General features: G+C 25.4%; 1 protein-coding gene and 1 long non-coding RNA gene across 5 annotated transcripts in view; one reads left to right on the forward strand and one right to left on the reverse strand.

The window, feature by feature from the left end:
* LOC127285080 (PH domain leucine-rich repeat-containing protein phosphatase 2) overlaps positions 1 to 26,688 on the forward strand; it is a 104,966-nt gene that overhangs the window by 14,416 nt on the left and 63,862 nt on the right. For all 4 annotated transcript variants that reach the window (XM_051310892.1, XM_051310893.1, XM_051310890.1 and 1 more), the window contains exons 2-3: positions 16,353 to 16,506; positions 26,386 to 26,520. In XM_051310892.1, the coding sequence (XP_051166849.1) occupies positions 16,353 to 16,506; positions 26,386 to 26,520 (289 nt within the window). The remainder of the gene's footprint in view (positions 1 to 16,352; positions 16,507 to 26,385; positions 26,521 to 26,688) is intronic.
* On the reverse strand, positions 14,242 to 15,695 carry LOC127285086 (uncharacterized). Its single transcript, XR_007843558.1, has 3 exons — positions 15,583 to 15,695; positions 15,363 to 15,460; positions 14,242 to 14,585 (listed from the first exon to the last, which is right to left on the reverse strand). It is a non-coding gene; the product is annotated as an uncharacterized LOC127285086 (long non-coding RNA).

Here is a 26,688-nt window from a genome sequence, read left to right on the forward strand (position 1 = left end):
ATAAATATACGTGTCTATAATTTTTAATATTTAGGAATATATAAATATGGAATATATTTTTGTTTATTAGTATATTATATTATATTATACATATTTTTTTCACTAGGGGAGAATTGACTCGTGTACAGTTAACGGTGCAGTATTTTCTTGTGTAGAGTTTATTTGTGTTGAATTCGTACCTCCCCGGCTACCTATCTATCATATAATATAACGTATGGGAGAGAGAGAATAAAAAAGAGAGAGAGAGGAGAGAGAAATAAAAAATATCCTATACAATTATAAAAAAATGTATATCTTTAGCTCTTTTAGTATTCGAGATATATATATGAAAATGAACGTGTCAATGCAATAACCCGTCAAGCGCCTGGACGCACGTTTTGATGGTAGTCGAGTAGCAGTGGGTGGGCCGTTGTTGCTCACTGCTACCTGACTACCATTCGAGAGTGGGTCCGAGCGCCCGCGTCATATTGTATAATATGTACAGTCAGTCAGTCTGAACCATAACTGTACATCTTGATGGTGAAGGGAAAAATAAGATTGTTTGTTTTTAAACCCTTGTGCTGCCATCTATCAAATTTTCTCAAAAACTACTTTCTCTTAGATTTATCACATGATACTATTCCTCACTAAGTCTACAACGAAAATACTACAGCTGGATACTACACATATACTTTAAATTTACTACAGGTATACCTGTAGTACACTTATAGTATACCTGTAGTACATTTGTAGTAAATCCTGTAGTATTTTGCTGTAGTCACTCTGTAGTACTTTTTCGTAAGGGTTTACTTAGTAAAGGAAAAAGTTTTTTTTTAAACTAAATTTAAACTTTCAAAAATTGCCGTCCGCGATTTAAAAAATAATTCGATAGAAGAATTATAAGCATTAAAAAAAATTGTCGATCGCGGTTTTAAATAATTCGAATACTCCAGAAAATTACATTTAAAATTACAAAATTTTCCAACGACAGCGTTTTTAAATAATTCCAACACCTACTGGAATAAAAATCCAATTACCACTGAAAAATATTTTTTAAAAAAACATTAATATAAATTCCATAATGTAAGATCGCAAAAAATATTTATAAAATTTAATTTTTAACTGAATAAATCATTTTAAAAATAAAATTTTTTCCATATTTATAAAGAATATGATTTTCAAATTATTTATAAAAATATAAGGGTATAAATTAAATATATAAAATATCTATAAGAGATATATACGAGGGGGAAAGAACTAAAAAATTTGGTGTACACTTACTTCAAACTTCAAAATAATTTATGATAATTCACGATACTTTTGATAATTCAGATACTTCAAGTTAATTCAAGATAATTCATAGTAATTCGAGATAATTCAAAGTAATTCAAGGCAATTCAAAATAACTCACATAACTTTAGATAATTCAACATAATTCCTATACTTCAATAATTCAAAATAATTCAGTTATTCGAGATAATTCAAGATAATTTATAGTAATTGGAGATAATTGAAAGTAATTGAAAGTAATTCAAAATAACTCACATAACTTCAGATAATTCAATATAATTCATATACTTCAATAATTCAAAATAATTTATAGTAATTCGAGATAATTCAAGATAATTTATAGTAATTGGAGATAATTGAAAGTAATTCAAAATAACTCACATAACTTCAGATAATTCAACATAATTCATATACTTCAATAATTCAAAATAATTTATAGTAATTCAATATAATTCAAGATAATTTATAGTAATTGGAGATAATTGAAAGTAATTGAAAGTAATTCAAGGTAATTCATTATAATTCACGTTACTTTAGATAATTCAAGATAATTCAAGATAATTCATAAATTCAACTTAATTCATAGTTATTCGAGGTAATTCAAGATATTTCATAGTAATTCGAGATAATTCAAAGTAATTCATGATAATTCACAATACTTCAGATAATTAAGGATAATTCAAGATAGTTCAGGATAATTCAAGATAATTCAAGATAATGCAAGATAATTCATATATTCAACTTAATTCATAGTTATTCGAGATAATTCAAGATATTTTATAGTAATTCGACATAATTCAAAGTAATTCAAAATAATTCAAAATAATTCAAAGCAATTTAAGATAATTCATATACTTCAAGTTAATTCAAGATAATTCATAGAAATTTAAGATAATTCAAAGTAATTCAAGATAATTCATATACTTTAAGTTAATTCAAGATAATTCAAAGTAATTCAAAATAATTAAACGTAATTCATGATAATACACGTTACTTCAGATAATTAAGGATAATTTAAGATAATTCAAGATAATTCAAGATAATTCAAGATAATTCATATATTCAACTTAATTCATAGTTATTCGGGGTAATTCAAGATATTTCATAGTAATTCGAGATAATTCAAAGTAATTCATGATAATTCACAATACTTCAGATAATTAAGGATAATTCAAGATAATTCAAAATAATGCAAGATAATTCATATATTCAACTTAATTCATAGTTATTCGAGATAATTCAAGATATTTTATAGTAATTCGACATAATTCAAAGTAATTCAAAATAATTCAAAATAATTCAAAGCAATTTAAGATAATTCATATACTTCAAGTTAATTCAAGATAATTCATAGAAATTTAAGATAATTCAAAGTAATTCAAGATAATTCTTATACTTTAAGTTAATTTAAGATAATTCAAAGTAATTTAAAATAATTAAACGTAATTCATGATAATACACGTTACTTGAGATAATTCAGGATTATTCTTATACTTCAAGTTAATTCAAGATAATTCATAGAAATTTAAGATAATTGAAAGTAATTCATAATAATTCAGGATAATTCTTATACTTCAAGTTAATTCAAGATAATTCATAGAAATTCAAGATAATTCAAAGTAATTCAAAATAATTCAAAATAATTCAAAATAATTCAAAGCAATTTAAGATAATTCATATACTTCAAGTTAATTCAAGATAATTCAAAACAAGTGTACACCTTAATTTACCTTTAAGTTATTTCCCTCTCGGATAAATATATATATATATATGTATATATTATAAACTAATGCAAACATTATTATCAAAGTAAAAAAGCTTTTGTAAATTAAGAGATAATTTTAGTTTACTGGATGCATCTCGTTAAAAAAAATGAAGATTGCATGAATAATCAAAGCACATCAAGTCTGAAAGTCAGTAAAGCTCTGGAAAAGATTTTTGAGTAGAAGGTAAATAAGTACACGGTTGAGCGCACTTTGTGTGTTGGGGATGCGCATGATATGTATACCACGTATATAACTTGTTAAAGAACGGCTAAAAAAAAAGAGAACTAAGTGTATTGAAGCATTTCTCCACTTTATGTTCGCAATAACACAATTGGATCGTTTCTAATTTCACTTCCATTTTCGAAATTTTGCAAAAAAAAGTACCTCTCTTTCTTTGAATTAAAAAAAATTTTAATTTTCCACAGTGTGGTAGAAAACTAATTATTTGTCAAAAATAGTTTTTTGTTTATTTAGAACAATAACACAGTAAATAAAGAGTCTAGATTATTCCTACTATTTTAACTTAATTTTAATGGAAAATAATAATTTTTTTGCACTTTGGCGTCCGTCCGTCCGTTGTACACTTGTACCATTTCCATAGCAACCTTTTCCATGGCAACCGTTTCCATGATAACCGTTACCATGACCGTTTCTTCCTTACACGGAGAAAAAAGATTTCTTTTATAAAGTAACTTTTACTACTTTCAGAGTAAAACTGGACCAACTCGAAGTTTCTGCGCATCTCTGGCAATTTTTACTCCAAAAATAGTAAAATTTACTCTAGAAATAGTAAAACTTACTACGGAAACAGTAAAATTTACTACAGAAATAATAAATTTTACTATTTTTGGAGTAAAAATTGCCAGAGATGCGCAGAAACTTCGAGTTGGTCCAGTTTTACTCTGAAAGTAGTAAAAATTACTTTTTCTTTTTCTCCGTGTAGCAACGGTTGCTAAGGATTTTTTTTCCTTAATAACGGTTGATAAGAAGTTTTTCCTTATCAATATTTTCAAGCTCTGAGAAAAAGATTTTTGGGTAATTTTTTTTTTTATTTCGACCACTGTGCAAAATGCAAAATTTCGCATATATTTTTGACATATATTTCAAAACAAATTTTTGCAATTCAATTATAAGACTGAATTTCTTTTTTCAGCTTTAGAAGTGCGCGTGGTCTCATGTATATATCCCCCGTGTTGCGATATGATCTATATTTTCGTTCCATTTGGGTCGCGAGAGATAGAGAAGCTGGCGATAAGACGCCATTCCCATCTGGCACAGGATTTCCTTCCCTTGAATCCCTACTGGGATACGTTTATATATATATATACACAAAAAGATGTGACTATCGCGGTGGGATCATAAAAGACAGTCGTAATTTTAAATCAGTTTTTCCAAAGAAAGAAAAATAAAAAAAAATAGTTCTAAAACTATTTTTATATATACTTATTTATTTATTTATTTTTTTTTTTTGCTTTTAATCTTAAATAAAAAGTACATCGAAAGGTTTTGTTTCTTGTCTCTGTTAGAAAAATTAATTTTATATATTGGAAAAAGTAAATTGTATTTTTATATCTTATATATGTATTCTGAAAAGATTTTTACAATTTTTAATACCCAGAGATAAGATTCGCAGAGTTGACAGATTTATATATTATTAAAAATAATAAAAAACTAGATATATATTTGAGATGAGATATTTTCTTTTATTTTTAAAGTTCATATATGCAAGATGTACTTGTCAGATGCTAGAGTTTCAAGTAGACAGCATTCTGACAGTGTTTCTCTTAATACTTAAAATAAAAAAAAAAAAAAAGGATAATAATTCTTCACCTAAATCTTTATTAAATAAAAAAATGTAAATGAATGCAAATATTGACAATTTTTTTTCTAAAAAAAATATAATATATATAAGTAACCACGTTTTGTATTTTAATTTCATAATTAATTATAATAATATTCACACACGGAGAAAAATGGAAAAACGAATAAAGTAACTTTTACTATTTTCAAATTAAAATCTAAACTGTCCGTAGTTTCTGTGCAATTTCTAGTAATTTTTACTATGAAAATCGTAAAATTTACTTCGAAAATACTGAAATTTATTCCTGAAATAGTAAAAATTATTCCGAAAATAGTAAATTTTAATATTTCGAAAATTGTCAGAAATGCGAAGAAACTCAGGACAGTTTAGGTTTTACTTTTAAATTATTCGTGCATTTATTTATAAATTTAAGTATAAATTTATTTGTTAATTTATTTATAATTTTATTTGTAAATTTATTTATAATTTTAATTATAAATTCAATTATAAATTTATTTATAAATAAATTTAATTATATCAATAATTAAATTTGTATGCATTTACATGATACATTGGACTCAAAATAACTCATACCAGTAACAAAAAAAAAAAATTAATCATTTTATACATCGTAATATTTATGATTTAGTTTTTTTTTTAAAATTTAACTTTTTTTTTAATGTTTGTGTGCAGAAAAAATATCTGAAGCGTAATTTTTCTGCTAACAAACTATTATCAGCGTGAAAATGAAGAAATTGTGACATAATATGAAACCTAAATTACAAAGAATTACGGATGACATAATAGTGAAAGAATTACGTGATGCGAAAATGTAATTTTCGAAAGAAGAAAGAAAGAGAAAGAGAGGAAAAAAAAATTGGTTTTTCCTTTTTATATACAACCGTCTCTCTCTCTCTCTCTCTCTCTCTCTTTTCTCTCTTTTCTCTCTTGCTCTCTCTCTTCTCTCTCTAAATAGGTCAGGGAAATTGATCGGTCTGGGGGACCGCACTAAATGATCTCTCTCTCTTCTTTTTCGCTTTACACCTGTTCGTCAAGCTCACTAGCGAGCACACACGTTAACCATAAGCCTCATATATATATATATATATATATATATATATAAACTTTAGCCAGTATAAAGAGGTGCGTTCATAGCCACCTGCTTCTCTCTCTATCGCGGCTCGTGTTTTGTAGCGTGACAGGTGCAACAGAGAATTCCATTTAACCTGCCTACATTTACTTCCACAAATGGCTATGTCCGCATACGTTAAACACAAAACAAAAATGAGAGAAAAAAACAAAATAAAAAAAACCGTAACGGCCTTGCCAACATTATAAAATAAGGAGACAAAATATTTTACTCATTAATTAGCAACCTCTAGTTACTTTATTACTATTTTATTAATTTTTTCATTATTATTATTTTATTTTATACTAGCAAAATTAAACGCGTGCCAAAATGAGTATTTAATTGTTTGTTATAAAGAAATTAAAGAATAATATTATCAATAATAATTTAATTTATTAGAATATTATTACATATTAAATGAAAATAATGAAAATTATATATTTACAGGCCCCGGATTATACGACTTTTTCCGACTTTTTTCAAAAATACGACTTTTAGCGACTTATTTTAATAAAATGCGACATTTTTTTTTACATTTGAAAAAAAATGTAAATAAAATACATTTTTTTAGTATAAAATTTAGATCTTCTTCAGATATTCTTCAATTCAATTATTTAACAATTTTGAACTATAATAATTCTTCACTAAATTTATTATTTTTAATAATTTTAATGAAATACATCACAAATTCAATTATATCAAAATTATTTTTCAATTAAATTTTTTATGAAATTTAACAATTGTTTATAATTTAAAAAAAAATATCACAATAAAATTGAATTATTTTTTAAAAATTTCAATTCAAAATAAACTAAAATTCAATTATTACCCGAAATTTTAATTCAAAATCAATTAAAAATCCAATAATTATCCAAAATTTTCAATTTAAAATTTAATTATTTACCAAGTTTTCAATTTAAAATGAAATAAAATTCAATTATTTTCTAAAATTTCTATTCAAAATTAATTATCCCAATTTTCAATCAAAAATGAACTTAAATTCAATTATTATCCAAAATTTCAATTCAAAATCAACTCAAATTCAATTATTACCAAAAATTTTAATTCAAAATCAATTAAAATTCAATTATTATCAAAATTTTCAATCAAAAATCAACTAAAATTAAATTATTATCCAAAATTTCAATTCAAAATCAAAGAAAATTCAATTATTTTCAAAATTTTCAATTCTAAATTTTTTAAAATTTAATTATTTTCAAAATTTTCTATTTCAAATCAAATAAAATTAAATTATTTTCAAAAATTTTTAATTCAAAATCAATTAAAATTCAATTATTTTTAAAAATTTCAATACAAAATTAAACATAAAATTTAATTATTTTCAAAAATTTCAATTCAAAATCAATTAAAATTCAATTATTTTCAAAAATTTTAATTCAAAATTAATTAAAATTCAATTATTATACAAAATTTCAATTAAAATTCAATTATTTCCCACACGGAAAGAAAAGGAATGGTTGAGCCAACCATAGGTATTGATAAATACGTCCCATCAATATTATATGGTTACCACAACCATATCTTTAGTTGATAGAACCATAGTATGGTTGGCCTTACCAAAGGTTATGTTGTCACATCAAAATGACGAAAAATTGCAAATTGGATGTGTCAACCTGACCTTTGGTTGCGCCAACCATACTATGGTTGTATCAACTAAAAATATGGTTGTGGTAACCATATAATATTGATGGGACGTATTTATCAATACCTATGGTTGGCCCAACCATTTCTTTTTCTCCGTGCAACATTTTCAATTCAAAATGAATTGAAATTCAATTATTTTCCAAATTTAAAATCAAATAAAATTTCATTATTCTCAAAAATTTGAATTCAAAATTAATTGAATTTTTAATAATTTGAATTTAAAAGCATCTAAAATTTAATTATTTCTAAACTTTTCCATCGAAATTTTTTTTTTTGAAATTTAATAATTTCAATTATAACTCTAAGGAAATTCAATTATTTTTAACTATTTTAATAATATTCTTTGAAAATTCAACTGTCTGAAACTATTTTTCAATTAAAAATGATTTTCAAATTATTGTATTTTGTCCGCATTTTCTAATAAATTTTTAGTAAAATCATCTAAAATTTTAATTACAAAGCACTTAAAGTTTCAATTAATTTCAAAAATCTCAATTTTAAATCTTTGAAAATTCAATTAAATTTAAAAAATGTTTTCCAAAAATTATTTGATAAATTATTTTTAGTTCTGTAAAATGTAATAATTGTTTGAAAATTAACAATATCTTTTGAAATTTAATTATTTCTAAAAATTTCAACTTTAACCCTTCGAAAAGGATTATTAGTAAAAAAAAAAATTTTTATTTAAAAATCTGAAAAATATTTTTGTTAAAATAAAAAACAAATCCACTTTTTTTTGGAATATAAATCGACTAAAACGACTTTTTGTGTCTTTAAGTTTTATTTTTTTTATTTTTTTATTTTTTATTTTTATAATTCGAGGCCTGTGTTTTTATAATTAATATTTAATAGGTATTCGTTGGCCCCTGGTACCTTAAAAATTAATTTTTAAAAATAAATTTTTAAAAATAAATTTTTTTCAAATTTACTATCTTGTACGAAATTTCCTGGCGCATCTTTTTTCTCAACATAAATTTTTTGTATTTGTATACAATTTTTGAATGAATATACAACTTTAAAAAAAATTTCGTTGGTAAACGTTGTGTCAGCTTCGTGAATTGAATTTTCGAATTTGGAATTTTAAAGAAACTTATTCCGAAAGGAAACACAATTATACAACTTTGGCAAAAATGAGAAAAAGAATTGTCAAAATTTGACACGTCATAAGATTACTATTCAAAAAAACACGTGAAATCAGAAAAGGCCAACTTCAAGTTAGAACAGAAGGACAGACCAAGCATTTTATTATTATATAATTATTTACTGCAAAAGAACTCTCTTTAAAAAATAAATTATTTTATTTAAAAAAAATTAATTATTAAAAGAATAGTTTTGGGAGAAAAAAAATTTCCTAAAATGCCAAAAAAAAATAATCTCTCGATTATTGCATAAAATGTCTTTATTATCACACGCGCATTAAATATTATCGATTTTGGATACGCCACCAGCCTCTATTATATATATATACATATACCTCGAGCTAGAAATTCAAATGCAGCACTGGGCCATTGAGGAAGAATAATGATCAGGAAAACTGGTGCAAGGACCAAAGGGACCAAGAGGCGAAAAAAAAGAGTACCAACACTTTGAGGTGGTAGCAGATATTGGCATTCTTGGAGTGCTCACGTAATTTTTTTTTCTCTTTTTTTTATGCTACAACGATTGACACTTTCCAGAAGAATCCTTTCTTGACTTTCTTATATATATACATATATATATATAAAAAAAGTCAAACACTTTTTTTAAAATATATTAGTTAGTAATAGTAAATTTCGAACTTTTTTTTATTTATTAAGTTGATGGGACCGACCCCTATTTATTATTTATTTAATCACTTATTCATTATTTAATTTATTATTTATATTTTATTTATACATTATAATTTATTGATTGCTCCGCAGAGATTTATTATTTATATAATCAAATAAATTTAAATAAAACTGATAATTTTTATTATTATTAAATCGAAGTTCTTTTTTTTTACCAAAAACATTTTATGATAATTTTAGTAGAAAAAACTTATATTATATAAATATAAGAAGGAAAACATAATGTTTTCCATTTTCATTATAATAGAGTATTTTACACCAGTATATAAAACGCGACACGAAACTCCTTTAATGTAATACGAAAGAGGGTCTTTAAGCCATTTAACGACTGGATGAAAATCACATTCTTTATTGTCTACGTAAAATGAGGATTTCATTAACAAACAAGTCCCGTGAATCGCATCAAATGACTTTAAAATACAAATTGGAATTTATATCCGCGCCATAATTCTACATTCCAATAAAAGCACATAACAAAAAACAGTATTAAGTTATAACTTAATAATAATAATAATAATAATAATAATAGAATAATAATGAAAATTATTATAATTATAATATAATGATAATGCGAAAATAAATAAAAAAAATAAATAAACGATAAGTTTCTCTGGAACAGCGATATGTTTTACTAAAACAGCGAAAGTTTTCGCTATTCTAGAGAAATATATCGCTGTTACAGATAAAGATTTTTTTCCGTGTATATACTTAATTTCGTATATTATATATATTGTTATAAAATTATAAATAAAATTATTTTTTTTTAAATAAAAAATATCGTACACTGGGCAATAAATTTTCTATTGCAGGAATTGAAATATAAAAGAGAGAAACAGCATTGTATAGCAATATTGATCCTGAAGGAGCCGCAGATAGTTAAGCGACTCGTGAAGTCAAGAGTACCGCACAAAAAGAAAAAGAAAAAAAAAACAAAAAAAGAAAATCGGGTTCTTTTCGTTATATACTCGTGAATAGTGAAATAGCCATAAAAATCCTCGTCAAATTCAACTTGAAATCGATTTTTGCAACTTACATATGTGTGCTCTATATTTATATATTTGCTGAATGTTGAAAAATTTTCTTTTACACTTATCAAGTGTTTCAAAAATTATTCTAAAAAAATTTACTGGCGTAATTTTTCTTACAAAAAATTATTTTAATTTAATATGTAAGGGGTTTTTTGTAAATACTTTCTAAAAAAAAAAAACTTATTACTAGGGTAGAAGTTACCAGTTTTGGTCACTATTTGAAAAATTGTTATAAATAATTAAAGTTTATTATATTTAATAATAAATTATTAATTTTATTTCTCAATCGAGGACGATAATGTAGTTAATTTATAATATTGCGAAATTAAATAATTAACTACTGTAGAGAATAAATAATTAAAAACTAGCACAGTAAGGAATGTATTAATAAATCGTGGCATTTTAATCTTTATAGAATTTATAACTTAGAATTTATTTATGTAACAAAAAAATTATTATTTACTCACTAATTTAATAGAATCAAAATAAATATCGTGTGATAATTTATTTTTTTTTGGAATAAATTTATTCACTATTTCATTGACCTCACTCGCCATTTGTCATAATTGTCGTTAACTACCGCACCCTGCTCTAGTAAAAATTTAGTGACTTTATTGTTAAAATTAAAAGTTACTATAAAGTTACTAAATTTTTACTAGAGCAGGGCGCGGTAGTTAACGAGAATTATGACAAATGTCGAGTGGGGACAAAAGAAACCAACCCTATTTATTATATAGGGACATTTATAGAATTTTGACATAAGTTGGCAACAATGTGTTTAGTTTGGTAATTTAAAGCGGTCGCATTATAATTTTTATGGTTGCTTTCCATTGTTCCCAATCGCCAAAATGCCAACTCGACATTTGTCATAATTCTCGTCAACTACCGCACCCTGCTCTAGTAAAAATTTAGTGACTTTATTGTTAAAATAAAAAGTTACTATAAAGTTACTAAATTTTTACTAGAGCAGAGCGCGGTAGTTGACGAGAATTATGACAAATGTCGAGTGGGCATTTTGGCGATTGGGAACAATGGAAAGTAACCATAAAAATTATAATGCGACAGTAGCTTTAAATTACCAAACTAAACACAGTGTTGCCAACTTATGTCAAAATTCTATAAATGTCCCTATATAATAAATAGTGTTGGTTTCCATTGTCCCCACTCGCCATTTGTCATATTCTCGTCAACTACTGCTCCCTGCTCTAGTGAATATTTAGTGATTTTATAGTATCTTTTAATTTTTAACAATAAAGTTACTAAATTTTCATTTTCAATTAGAAGATACTATAAAATCACTAAATATTCACTAGAGCAGGGTGCAGTAGTTAACGAAAATATGACAAATAACGAGTGGGGACAATGGAAATCAACCATAGTAACTTTAGGAAATTCAATAATACCAACATTAATCTAAAAGTACCTACAACCGATGAACACAGAGAAAAGTGAGTGTTATTTTGACACTGAATTCAGTGTTAAAATAACCTGCAACAAACTTTAGCCCAAAGGTGTCATTTTAACACTGGAAATAGGAGAAAATTTCAATTCTATACCTATTTTAGGAGAAATTTTTTTTACCCTATTAGAGATAAGTTGTGAAACGTCACTGAAAGCTTCTAATGTATAAATCACGTATTTATTTAAGTCAAAAACTGTAGAATTCTGTTAAATCATTAGATTTATGTTGACAACTGTCAATAATACTTTTCATTTAAATATGTGTGAGGTTATGAGTGTATAATAAGATGAGTAAAATACTGTTATTAATAACAATTAAATAATTGCATTCGTCCTTTTTATTATACACTCCTCAAGGTTAGACACAACGAATCAAGCAGTTTTCATAATTTTTGCTTCCTCTGGAGGAAGCTATGTAGTCCTTCAAATTATGAAATTATTAGAAATGCACCAAACAAATTTTTTTCTATTTATAAATGTCATATATAAGTCCCTGATCAATTGTCCGGATGTATGTATGTGTGTGTGTGTGTGTGTGTGTATGTGTGTGTGTGTGGATCCATTTTTTTGTGAACATGATAACTTTAATACGTTTTAACGGATTTGGCTAAAATTTGGTACGTATATTTGTCACATCAATATCTCAAAATGGACACAATGATTTTAGAAAATACCCACAAAAAAAAATTTTTTTTGGCATTTTTTCAAAAAAATCGATTTTAATCGAAAAAATTTATTGAAAGCAAAATTAAAGGCAATACATAGTAAAATCGTATTCCTCATATCAAGACGAATCGATTGGTATATATAAAGTTTATATTTCATTGAAATTTAAAGAATAAATTAAAAAATTCAAAATTCAAAAATTCATATTTTAGTTAAAAAAGTTTTTGAAATATAAATATTTTTTGAAATCATTTATCATATTTTAAAAATAATATGTATATAAATTATTAATTTATTGCTTCCTCCAAGAGGAAGCAAATCTTTTGCTTTGCGCAATGAGGAAGCAAAATGTTCATGAAATGAACATAAACTTCTTTTATAAAAAGGGACCCCCATCTTGTTTTAAATGTAATTTGTTATACAAGGATATAAATAAATTAGCTTATAAGTGAAAAAATTCGTATATGTGACCTGAACAGTTAAAAGGATCCTTATTTCCGAAAAAATCGATTTTTATTTTTTTAATAATTTCAAATATAAAAAGTACATATATTTCTAAAGTAATATTAAGTAACAATAAATGAAAATTGTAGTCTTAATAATGAAAAAAATGATACAATTTGAATAAATTTATATATATATTATATATATTATATATATTAACGGAATAAAACGATTCGAGTCTGGTTTTATTTAAAGGAGAATTATTTTACACTGAAAGGTAATTTTAAAATATATAATATGGAAATGAAAAGGCCCAGAATGTTTGTATCGTGTCCTTATTTAAGTACAATTTATAGGTAAAAATCTTTAATTACCATTTTTGTAAATGTTAAAAAAAAATTTCAGTCAGTAATTAAATATTTATGTAAAATTCTTTTACCATCTTTAAAAATAGAAATTAACAATTTTTACTAACGAATTATAAATAATTATGGACACAACACAACCGTTCTGGACTTTTATTTCCAGAATTTGTTTATTTATAATTATTTCCAAATTATGTATTAAAAAACAGTTTTAACAAAGAACATAAATAGTAATTTCAGAAGATTTGTTTTCAATGGAAGATGAAAAATAATTCTTATATGAAGAAAAATTATTGCGTTTAAAAATGTTTTAATGTAAATGAATGTTTTCTATTTTCATTGTTTTATAGGTTTCATTTTTCGTTTGAAGAGGATTTTCGTTTTTCAGTATACACGCATAATGAAAAGCAATAATATGTATGTCGAAAAAGCGTTACCTCATATTCGCAATCGCAACAATACTTCTTGTTTAAAAAAATATAAATTTATTCAAATTGTATCATTTTTCACATTATTAAGACTACAATTTTCATTTAATGTTACTTAATATTACTTTAGAAATATATATTCAGGTAACATATACGAATTTTTTCATTTGTAAACTAATTTATTTATATCTTTGTATAACAAATTATAGGAAAAATATGAGAATTAAAAAAAATTATGAAAACTGTTTGATTCGTTGTGTCTAACTCTAAGGATTGTTTCAAAAAAATTAAAAATCACAATAGTTCTCTGAAATTGAAGAATTCATATGATAATAGTACTAAATGAAGAAATGTTGTAAGATTAACTTGAGATCTTTTCAATAAATTTATTAAAAGAATAAATTTATTTATTCTTAATATTTCTTTATAATTTTTAAAATTTAATTTTTTTATAACAGTATTTTAGTTATTTTATTATACACATATAACCTCACACATATTTATATTAAACGTATTTTCGACAATTGTCAAGATAAATCTTGTAATTTACTGGTGTGCTATAGTTTTTGTCGTAAATAAATACGTGATTTACATCAGAAGCTTTCAGTGATGCGTCACAACCCATCTCTACCCAACAAAGGTAAATTTGAATTTTTAGTCTCATCATAATTACCCCATTAAGAAATTGGCCGCAACAAAAACAACACTCACTTTTCTCTGTGAAGTTTTCTATCCTATATTTATTTAAATCAATAAAAAATTATTTGATTCAAATAATTATTTTTTCAGTGTATTATCGTAATAACATAATAATATAATAATAATAATAATAATAATAATTGACACTATAACACTTGAAGAAATTTGAGCTGTAACTAGAATAAAGGGTAAACAAATAGTAAAATTTTTGTACGTGAGCCAATTGAATTATTTTAAAAGATATCATTACACTTGTCTATATAAGTGTATTAGAAAAGTTACCCGCGTAGTCTGATTGCAGAAAGAGAAGGAAGAGGAACTGTTTGTCGAAAATATTCTTCCCCCAATGGAGTTTCTTCGGGGTTTTCAAAGAAAATGTTATTTTCAAACGAAACTTTCGTGATTGCGGTCGGGAATCGCGTGTCGCATCTCGGGCCTTATAACTTCTTTATTTTTTTCTTTTATCTCTCTTTCTCTCTTTTCTTTTTTTTTGCCTCTTTCCCATTTTTATTATTATTACTATTACTATTACTATTACCATTATTATTATTCTTACTATTATTATTATTTTTTTATTATTATAAAACGACCCTTATATAAATAAAAAATAGTTTTTTTTTAGAAAATATCGCCTCTTTTATGTCCTTTGAATTTTTTTATTATGTTTATAATAAATAAATGAAATTTGCAATTCAAATTAATATTAATAAAAAGTTTTAAGAATTTTATAAAAAAATTTTAATTATTAATTACATTAGTTTTCATTTACTTCTTTTTTTTAATATTAATATATTAAAATATTTAGCACAAACCATATCAATATTGTCGAATTAATTTTTAGAATATACAAAACATTTGATGATCCTTTTTCACTAATATGGAAGTGGTGCAACGTTACGTTTTTTCCTTACTAAAAATAACAATAGTTTATAAATTTCGATTGCAAAAAAAAAATTTTCTTTTATTTAAAAATGAAATCTAAATATTTTAATTTTATATATCTCATGAATTAAATATAATTTTGATGCTTACATGCAACTAAAGAAGCCTGTCCAATTGTAGTCCAACAGACGAGTAATGCTACTGTCATCAAAAATGCTGAATAAACTTTCATGATTGTAACAAATTCGTGACTTAAAAGTTTTTGTTTAGAGTGTTAAAAAAAAAAAATTTCTACGCTATTTAAATACTATTATCTTGGTAGTACAACAATTTTCTAAAATTTATGTATCAATTTTCTATTTTTATTTTTATTTCTATTCTGTCACTATGATAATAATAATAATAATAATAATAATAATAATAATAATAATAATAATAATAATAATAATAATAATAATACAAAAAATAATAATAATAAAATAATAGAAATAATAATTATACTAATAATATTTATAATGATTATTATTTTATTATATTAATAATAATACAATTCTAATAGTTGTTTTTAAGTTAGTTTCACAATAATTAAAAATAATTATTAACCCCATTTAAATAATTCTTATCGCGCGTTAATTTATAGTCAACAATATATATATAGCTCAAAAGCCTCAATAAATAAAAGAATATTACTTTATTTTTTTAACCTTCGATATTTTTACAAAAACAAATTCTCTTTATCTTTATTTATAGTTTTTTTTTAAATATAAATAAAAAATTGATTCTTTTCAATTTTTCATTTCGATAAAATTGGATTAAATTATAATTATAAATAGAAAATATAAAAATTATTGAAACAATATTTAAAAAAAATTTAATTAACAATAATTATAAATAAATTAATTTATTATTAAATTTTTCAGTATGGTGGAGAGCCGGGAAGAAGATTATCGCCTCAAGAGAAACCTCTCGATCTTCAAGATGCCTTTTTACAAAGTCTTGGCTATGAAGAATCATCAAGAAGAGCTCGTCTCGGTGTAGATCCCGAACTACGTCATTTAATCTCATTTCATGTCGGTAAGATTTAAGTTTCAATTTAAAAATAACAAAAAAAAAATAATTGTAAAACAGGGGTTTATATATATATATATATATATATATATATATATATGTGTGTATGTGTAAATTGTAAAAAGGTAATTTTGTATGCATCTAGTACAAAAAAACAGCAATCTTAAAGGGAATACGTTATTCCTAACGGAGTCGCAATAAAACTTTATGTAAGTCAAGAGTAGATGCTGCGAGTAGTAAACGTGAAAAAGTTCAAGAAACACATTCTTCTCTTTCTCAAAAAAAAAACAAAGAAAAAACAAAATTGCAGATTCTCAAAAGAAGGTAAAAAAAAAAAAATTCCGCCTCTCAAAAGTGTATAAATAATATTAATTTTAAAACGTTCACGTTTCTTTAAATGAAAAGAAGAAGAAATGGTTCAGAAATAACGTAAGTGCACCGCTTAAAGGATTTCAGTAGAAACGAATTGCTTTAGTCAGACAAAAGAAATTACTCGACAGAAACTGTCCACAAATTATATATGCGAGAATATTTCACATTTTCGAAAATTTTAAATATATCAAATTTTCAAAATGAAATGTTTTTTGATTTTTTTTATTGTTGTAATTTAATTATAAACAATTTTATACTTTCTATTAATTTATTTTTATTTACGTTAATTAATAGTGAAATATTTGCGTCATCGAATACGAATAAATCGCGCATACAATTGCATATTTCATTATTACTAGAAAACCATTGTCGCATGTAATTGTAGCGAATAATTAAAATTTTAATTAAACAATTCGTTTATTAAATGCATTCTTGCTTTTTGTTATATATTGACAGAAAAATGAAAATTCTCATTTATTTTTTTTTTGGTGACAAATTTATTCACTATAAAAATTATAACGCAACAAATTACCAAATTAATATTTAACCTATAAAATAGAGTGGACAAAAATGGTGTTTTTTTTAATATATTTGCCATACCACTTTTGTCCAGAGGCTTTTTTTTAATATTTGAGGTTAGTTTTTTCAAAATTAATGTTTTTATATAGATATTTAACCTTGACTTATGTATAGAAGAGAAAGAGCTGTAGTTATTACTATTTATTATATAGGGACATTTATAGAATTCTGATACAAGTTGGCAACACTGTTCACTTGCTTTTGACAAAAGTTTAGTTGGTTAGTTTCCATTGTCCCCAGTCGCTATTTGTCAAAATTCTCGTCAACTACCGCACCCTGCTCTAGTGAAAATTTAGTGATTGTTAAAATTAAAAGTTACTATAAAGTTACTAAAATTTTAACTAGAGCAGGGTGCGGTAGTTGACGAGAATTATGACAAATGACGAGTGAGGACAATGGAAGCTAATCAACCAAGTGAACAGTGTTGCCAACTTATGTTAATTCTACAAATGTCCCTATATAATATATGATAACTTTAGGAAATTCAATAATACCAACATTAATCTGAAAGTGTCCACAACTGGTGTTGTGGCCAGAAACAATACTTCTAACCTTTTATAGGGGAAAGTAGAGTAAAATTGGGTAACTTTTTGGAATCAACTCACATTTTTAGGTTATGTAGTACCTCGATATGGCAAAAAATCGATATACCAAAAATTAAATATGGATAAAATAGTCTTCAGTGGGAAAATTTGAAATATTCAGAATATAACGTATTTGTATTTTAAAAAAGAAAATGTGGATAAAATAAAAAATACAAGTAGTATATGTAAATTGAACACTCGGTATTTAACAGTATAAATAAAATTAACTCCTTTTTAAAGTGAAATGGGTAAAATTTTAACTACCATATTTATGAGATCTGGAGATAAAAAGCGAGACCTATATACACTAGTCATTAGTGGCCATTAAATCCAATATATAGCTATATATATATTGAATCACTGTACAATTATTTTGTGCTTTCCCCTCTTTTTAACAGAGAAAAGCTGATCAAGAGATAAAAAGAAATATTATATCGCGTTTCACCAAGAAAAGGAGATATTGTAAAAACAATACTCGACAATAACTTTGAAAAGCTCAACTTGAAAAGGAAACCTCATACCGACTATAAAAGAAACTTTCAAAGATGCTTTTTGTGATATTCTTTTATGTTGTTCCTTCCATCGTATAATTATAAAGGCGACGAAACTTTATGAAATATTAATAAATATATATATATATATATATATATATATATATATATATAGGTATGTAAAAGTGTATTTCCCACAAATTTCATTTTCGAAATTAAAATACAATAAAGAAAAAAATTTGAATAAATGAAATTAATAAAATTTAAAGTTAAAAAATAGTTGTACTCAGCGTTTTAAATAGAATTTCTTTTCTTAGTAGTAAAAGACAATTTAAGTCAGACATTAATTTTTTGAGATTTTTATATTAGTAGTATAAGTAAGTTGTAGTCAGCCTTTCTAAATTTTTGTCTTATATTAGTAGCAAAAAACAGTTACAGTCAGGCATTTCAAATTTAAGAATTTCTTTTGTCCCAGTAGTAAAAGTACATTGCAGTCAGCCTTTCTAAATTTTTTACAAATTTTTATATAAGTAGTAAAGATCAGTTACAGTCAGACTTTTAAAAATATTTTTATAATTTTTTAACCGAGTAGTAAAAGTAAGTTATAGTTAGTCTTTAAAAATTTTTTATCAATTTTTTTGTCTCAGTAGTAAAAGATATTTACAGTCAGACTTTTTTTTTGGGAAATATTCTTGTATTTTTTTGTCTCAGTAGTAAAAAAACAGTTAAAGGCAGACTTTTCAACTGTAATTTTTGTTTGAGTCGTAAAAGTCAGTTGTAGTCAATTTAATTTTTTTCTAAATCTTCTCTCGCAGTAGTAAAATACACTTACAGTCAGACAGCAAGGTTGAATTTCTATATATAATTTTAAAAATAAAAATAAATGTAAAATTTAGACCGAAGTTTTTGAATTTCACGTAATTTTGGTATCAGTAGTAAAAGTCAGTCACAGTCAGACGTAAAATTATAAAGGCGACGAAACTTTATGAAATATTAATATATATGCAAATGTGTATTTCCCAGAAATTTCAATTTCAAAATTTAAAATACAATAAAGAAAATTAAATAAATAAACTACTAAAGTTTATTAAAAAGTAAAAAATTAAAATTAAAATAAAAAAAATTGTAAAAGAAAAATAATTAAAATTAATTACAAGTAATAATAAAAAAAAAATTGAAAAAAAATTTATTTGACAATATTTTCACAGAAAATTAAAAGGCATTAAAATAAGTTGCAACGCTTCCCAATGGGAAAAATACCATTGGCGTAATTATGGCCCAATAATGGGAGCTAGGGATGCCAATATAATTTCAATAATGGCACCCAATAATGGACCATTATTGGTAAAGTCATGGTCTGTCCACGCCGATGAGAGCAAAAAAAAAATTTCAACAAGAAAAAAATTTTCGATCACTGCTTATATACCAATCTAATGGCACCTCAACTGCGAGAAACAGTTATGATATTCGCCCTCCCTGTGGCGTTGAACGAACTAAAGTCCAGAGCTGAGCCATCAGCGCAGTGCGGGAACATTTGAAAAATTTGATTTTATTAGATATTTTATTTTATAATTAACGAATTATTAAGTATAACATTATGTTATTAATAATTATTTATGACATTGATTATTTATTAAGTTAATTATTTGTCATATTTAAAATAAAATAAAATATCTAATATAAAATCAAATTTTTCAAATGTTCCCGCGCTGCACTGATGGCTCAGCTCTGGACTTTAATTCGTTCAACGCCACAGAGAGGGCGAACATCATAACTGTTTCTCGCAGTTGAGGTGCTATTAGATTGGTATATAAGCAGTGATCGAAATTTTTTTTCTTATCGAAATTTTTTTCTGCCCGATGTCTCTCCTATTTATTGGATTTGAGACAAACTCTTTTTTGGAAGAAATGGTTTCACTAATACTTTGATGATCATTTTTTTATTTTAATTTAATTATTAAAAATAAAATAATAATAATAATTATTAAAAATTAATAAAATTTTTTTTTAAAAAAATTGATTTTTTAAATTATTATTAAAATTTTTAATATTGGCTAATTATTGGTTGACAATATTTTGCCAATGATGGTTGCCAATCATTGGCATCGGCATGGACAGCCCATGAATTTACCAATAATGGTCCATTATTGGGTGCCAATGGTTTTTTCATTGGCTCCCATCATTGGGCCAATTAATATACGCCAATGGTTACTCGTGGCAGTTTCCCATTGGGTTATTGTTTTAATACCTTATAATTTTCTGTGTTGGCTAAATTAACTAAAATTCGAAATGATCTATAAATAGGAATAATTATTATTTGAATCAATTTTCTTTTTCAAACAATTAAAAGGAAACGATTTTTGTGGAAAACTAAATTAGAGAAAGAAAACTGATTTACAAAGTTACCAAGATACTTGAGACGTTGGACTTTCGACAAGCGAAATAATATAAAAGAGAGGAAAAGAGAAAGAGAGAGAGAGACTGAGTGAGATCGGAACTTGTAAACTTTGCGAACCTGGAGTGTATCTCAAAAACCAATCTAAAAGAGAGGCGAAATGCCTTGTGAGTGTGTGTACGTAACTAAAGGATGGTTCAGAACGTAACACTGAAAGTTAATTCTCGCCATTTCACATCGACAAGGAGAAAACTTTTACATTTTTCTTGTGTGACATATAAAAAAAAATTCACTAGTAAAATACCGTTAAAGTCAGACAAAATTTCTCACTTAAAAAAAAATGGGGCGCATGATTATTTCATAAAAATCATTAATTAGAATTTTCAACAATTTTATTAGATATGATTATTATTTAGACAAATTTTCATTTTTTGAATAAACATTTGTAAAGAATTTCTTTTTGAACAAATTTTTACTTTGCAAAATTCTTATGTATCGAATTTTCATTGTGTAGAGAATTTGTAAAGAACAATATCGATTTCGGCGCGATTTTTAAAATTGACCAATTAAGATTTTTTTGATAATTTTTGATTGGTGAATTTTAAACATCGCGCCGAAATCGATTGTTTGTTCGGTCAAAAATAATTATATCTAATAAAATTCTTTAAAATAGAAATTTTAAAATTTTAATGTTTTTTAAATTTTTAAAAAAAATATATAATATTAGTTTAATTCATAAAATTTATTTCTAAGGTCTTATTTATTTTTTTACATGTGAATAATTTTTGGTATCAGTAGTAAAAGTCAGTTTCAGTCAGACGGGTTTTTCTTCTATTTTTTACCTAATATTGGTCGGTATTAGTCAGATTTTTAAAATTCATGGATCAGTAGCAAAATTAAATAATTGATCAGAGTAGTAAAAGTTCGTTTTAGTCAGACTTTTCAAATTTTCTATTAGTAGTAACAGAAAATTTTAGTCAGACATTGCAAATTAAAATTTCTACTAATTATGTAAAAAGTAACAAAAATTGATTTCTGTCGAAATTAAAAAATTCCTGTAATTCAAAAAGTGATTTCGAAAATGTACTAACTTTGTTTACGACGGTGAAGTTAATTCCCAGGCCTCTACAATTCTCGCACTCTAGGTCAAAATGACAATTGGTCTCGTTGGCTCGAAAACATAAAAAAATGCAATTTCGTTATATTTAATGTTACAATAAATTTTATAATTAATAATTTAAATATTTTCCTATTAAAGAAGAAAAAAAAATATTTAAAAAAAAATTAAAAAATAATATTTTTTATTTAAATATAATAATATTTAAAATAAGAGAAAATATTTATATTCCCTTATCGTTGCGGTAATAATATTCAAGAAAGAGATAAAAGCATGTTATTAATCATAATAATGAGAATAATGTAACCGTCCCCTTAGTGCTAGATTTCAGACATATAAACTCTGCGCATATTCCTAAAATAGTGACAAAGTTCAAGAGAAGTTAACACTTGAACAGAGTTAGGTAAATTGTGTAATGGAACTGGCGAGAGAGAGAGAGAGAGAGAGAAGAGAGACTAAGAGAGATAGAGAGATGGAGAGTCGAGTTCGCGTGGTTAGAAACGCGCCGCACTCGGAAGGCCTCAAATTGCTCATTGATGCGCTGACAATCACATTACGATTACGTGAACCTTCATTTACATGTTCCCTAACAAAAATTATTTAAATTTTCAAATAGAAACTTTCATGAAAATTTATCTTTTAAAATATACATAACTAGTTTTTAACACAATATCAATTTCATTAAATTTTACATTAAAAAAAAGATTTCTTTAAAACAAAGAAATCTTTTTTTCAAAATCACTTTTTAAATCAAAGATGAAATTTATTTCAATTAAAAAAAAGTTTTCTTTGCTTTTACAAGAAACAAAAATTTAAAGTATTTTGAATCAAAGAAATTTTTTATTTTAATGATATTTTTAACCTAAAAAAATTTCTTTGCTTTTAAAAGAAACAAAAATTTAAAGTATTTTGAATCAAAGAAATTTTTTATTTTAATGATATTTTTAACTTAAAAAAATTTCTTTGATTTAAATAAAAATTTTTGTAAAATCAAAGAAATTTTTCTTTAACCCTATAGCAACTATTTCTTTGATTTAAAGAAAGTTTCTGTGAAACAAAGAATTCTGGGTGTTTACATTAAATATAAAAAAATTTTTAATTAATAGATAATAAGTTATTCAAACACAAAATTATAAATTGAAGAGAATATTTTAATATTTAAAAATAAAGAAAACAATTTTTTTTTATATATAATTACAACGATTTTTAACTCGAGAAGAACTTTTAAATATAGAAAATAAATATAAATTTACTTTCAATTTAACAGCTCTGTAATATTTCATTACTAATTGGAAAAAATTTATTTTACTTTCCGCTATTTACATACATATACGAAGCTCCAAAAAGTATGAAAAATAAAAGATTGATATAACTTTAATTAAAAACAAACGGGAATTCATTTTTTATTATTTGGAAAATGAATTTTTGTAACAAACAATTAATTTATAATTGATAATGATAATTATTTATATATATCCTGAAAGGGACCTTACGATAAACTAAATTTTAGGTTATGTTTAGTTTTACTATAATTAAAAGTTTATTTTTAATTATGGAAAATCAAAATCAGTAAACATAACCTAGAATTTAGTTATTTAGTTATAACCTAATTTTAGGTTATGTTTAGTTTTACCATAATTAAACGTTTATTTTTAATTATGGAAAATCAAAATCAGTAAACATAACCTAAAATTTAGTTTACCGTAAGGTCCCTTTCACCGTGTCAAAGACACATATATAATTATAATAATTTTATAGCAATATTTTTATTATATTGTTATTATTATCATTATTATTATATTATTATATTATTATAATAATAATTATTAAAAATTAATAATTTTATTTATAATAACCAATAATAATATTTCGGAAAATTTACATTATTTTATTTGATAATGTCCACTTGACAAAGTTTTGAGGGCTTAATCATATTACAAGCGTGACCAATTAATAAAGCACTAAATTCGCGCTCACTATATATGAATGAAAATCCCTGAAAATTGAGACAGAGGATGAGAAGCGTTAAAGCGTAGTTTGCTGGGCAAGCTAAAGTCGTTATTAATGTAATGGCGTCCCTACTTGATATTCCAAGTTAGAACAAAGCTGAATCAGAAATCACTATGAAAATTGGCGCGAATAAAACATTGAAGATATTTCTCGCGCATTTATAAAAATTATTTTCAAAATAATCTTTATAATATTATTGACAAAATGTGTCTCATCACTATAATAAACCATTGAAAGAATTTTCTCCCTAGTAAAAAATTCAATTTTATAATAACAATTTTTTTACAAAAAAATTTATAAGATAAGATTAAAAATCCAAAATTTTTTTAACAAAAAAGTAATTAATTTATTTTTTAATATTTAAATATTTTTTTGCGATAATAAATATTCATTATTATAATTTAATTAATTAATTATTTTATATTACAATAAATAAATGTTCGTTGTTATAATAATAAATATTTTAACCTACAGATTAAATTATTATCTTTATTTGAACAAAACAAAAGATACAAGAAAAAAAGTAATATACACGACAATAAAATAGAATTTAGATTAATGCAACGGATCGAATATTATTGCCGGATGCAGTAGAGAATATCAAATGTTCCTTTGGGTTTATTGGCGGTTCTCGAAATTACCTACACACAATTGACAAATACATAATTGGAACAAGATTATATCCATAATTGGGTTATGCGGTTAATACCCCGATGATGTAAATTGTTACCGTTTTGTATATTCGATATGTGAAATGAATCAATACGTGAGCAAAATAAACTAATGTCGTTGTTCCTTGAAAAACGTGATCACAATTTTATTTTTGCTTTTTAGCGGAAGAAGAGAATATTTCCTGATAGCACGTAAGCTTGCAGCAACCTTGCGGCAAGCTTGTTACGCAATATTGCCAACCTTGCACGGCAAACTTGCCGCAAGCTTACGGCAAACTTCAAATGTCCCACCTGACCCAAGTCTTCATGGTAAGCTTACCGAAAGATTGCAGTGTAAGGTTACTGTAAGATTGCACAATAAGATTATCGCAAGATTGCTCAGTAACCTTGAAGCAAGATTGGTGCAAGGTTGCCAAACAACCTTGCTTTAAACCTTGCACCAACCTTGCGGCAAGCTTGTTGCGCAATATTGCCAACCTTGCACGGCAAACTTGCCGCAAGCTTACTGCAAACTTCAAATGTCCCACCTGACCCAAGTTTTCATGGTAAGCTTACCGAAAGATTGCAGTGTAAGGTTACTGCAAGATTGCACAATAAGATTATCGCCAGATTGCTCAGTAAGCTTGAAGCAAGATTGGTGCAAGGTTGCCAAACATCCTTGATTTAAACCTTGCACCAACCTTGCGGCAAGCTTGTTGCGCAATATTGCCAACCTTGCACGGCAAACTTGCCGCAAGCTTACTGCAAACTTCAAATGTCCCACCTGACCCAAGTTTTCATGGTAAGCTTACCGAAAGATTGCAGTGTAAGGTTACTGCAAGATTGCACAATAAGATTATCGCCAGATTGCTCAGTAAGCTTGAAGCAAGATTGGTGCAAGGTTGCCAAACATCCTTGATTTAAACCTTGCACCAACCTTGCGGCAAGCTTGTTGCGCAATATTGCCAACCTTGCACGGCAAACTTGCCGCAAGCTTACTGCAAACTTCAAATGTCCCACCTGACCCAAGTTTTCATGGTAAGCTTACCGAAAGATTGCAGTGTAAGGTTACTGCAAGATTCCACAATAAGATTATCGCAAGATTGCTCAGTAAGCTTGAAGCAAGATTGGTGCAAGGTTGCCAAATAACCTTGCTTTAAACCTTGCACCAACCTTGCTACAAGCTTATCGTGCAAGCTTACTGAGTAATCTTGCGATAATCTTATTGTGCAATATTTTAGTAACCTTACACTGCAATCTTTTGGTAATCTTACTATGCTAGCTTTCGTCTCCTTTGAAGTTTGCAGTAAGCTTGCGGAAAGTTTGCCGTGCAAGGTTGGCAATATTGCGCGGTAAGCTTGCCGCAAGGTTGCTGCAAGGTTACGTGCTATCTGGGTTGTTAAACTGTATTAATTTTGGTATAACAGGAGTAAAAGTCAGTTACAGTCAGAATTTTTAAAATGTTTACGTAATTTTATTGTCAGTAGTAAAACTCAATTTCTGTCAGACTTGAAATTACTTTTTTATTTTATTAGTAGTAAATCTGTTTGTCAGACAATACAATTTTTATTTCAGTTAATTCTACTAAAAGTAGTAAAACTAAATTTTCATCAACACAAATTAAATATTATTCTAATTTTCATATCACTAATATGAAAATCTTTATTCTATTCCCTTTTTTTTTGCAGGTCCCTCAGCGCCACTAAACGATTTAACCGGATATAGCCATTGTGGTTACGTTCTGATATTAAAGGGGTTGGTTTTTCCACAATGGAAAAGACGAGTCCTCGCTGTCATTGGTTCTCGACTTTTTCTCTATCCTGGTAAGTCTCTTTTTTTCACATAAATTTTGCGATTTCCCTTTTTTTTTTTTTGAAAAGAAAAATTGGAAAATAATTAGGATTTTATGTTCTTTAAAAAATGGTGCTAATTACAATTTGAGATGACAAATAATAAGAATAATTGTATCTTGTTTTCTGTAAATTCCTATA

This window comes from Leptopilina boulardi, unplaced genomic scaffold (assembly GCF_019393585.1).
Source record: "Leptopilina boulardi isolate dan_hultmark-lab unplaced genomic scaffold, ZJU_Lbou_2.1 LbouV2_330, whole genome shotgun sequence".
Lineage (NCBI taxonomy): Eukaryota > Metazoa > Arthropoda > Insecta > Hymenoptera > Figitidae > Leptopilina > Leptopilina boulardi.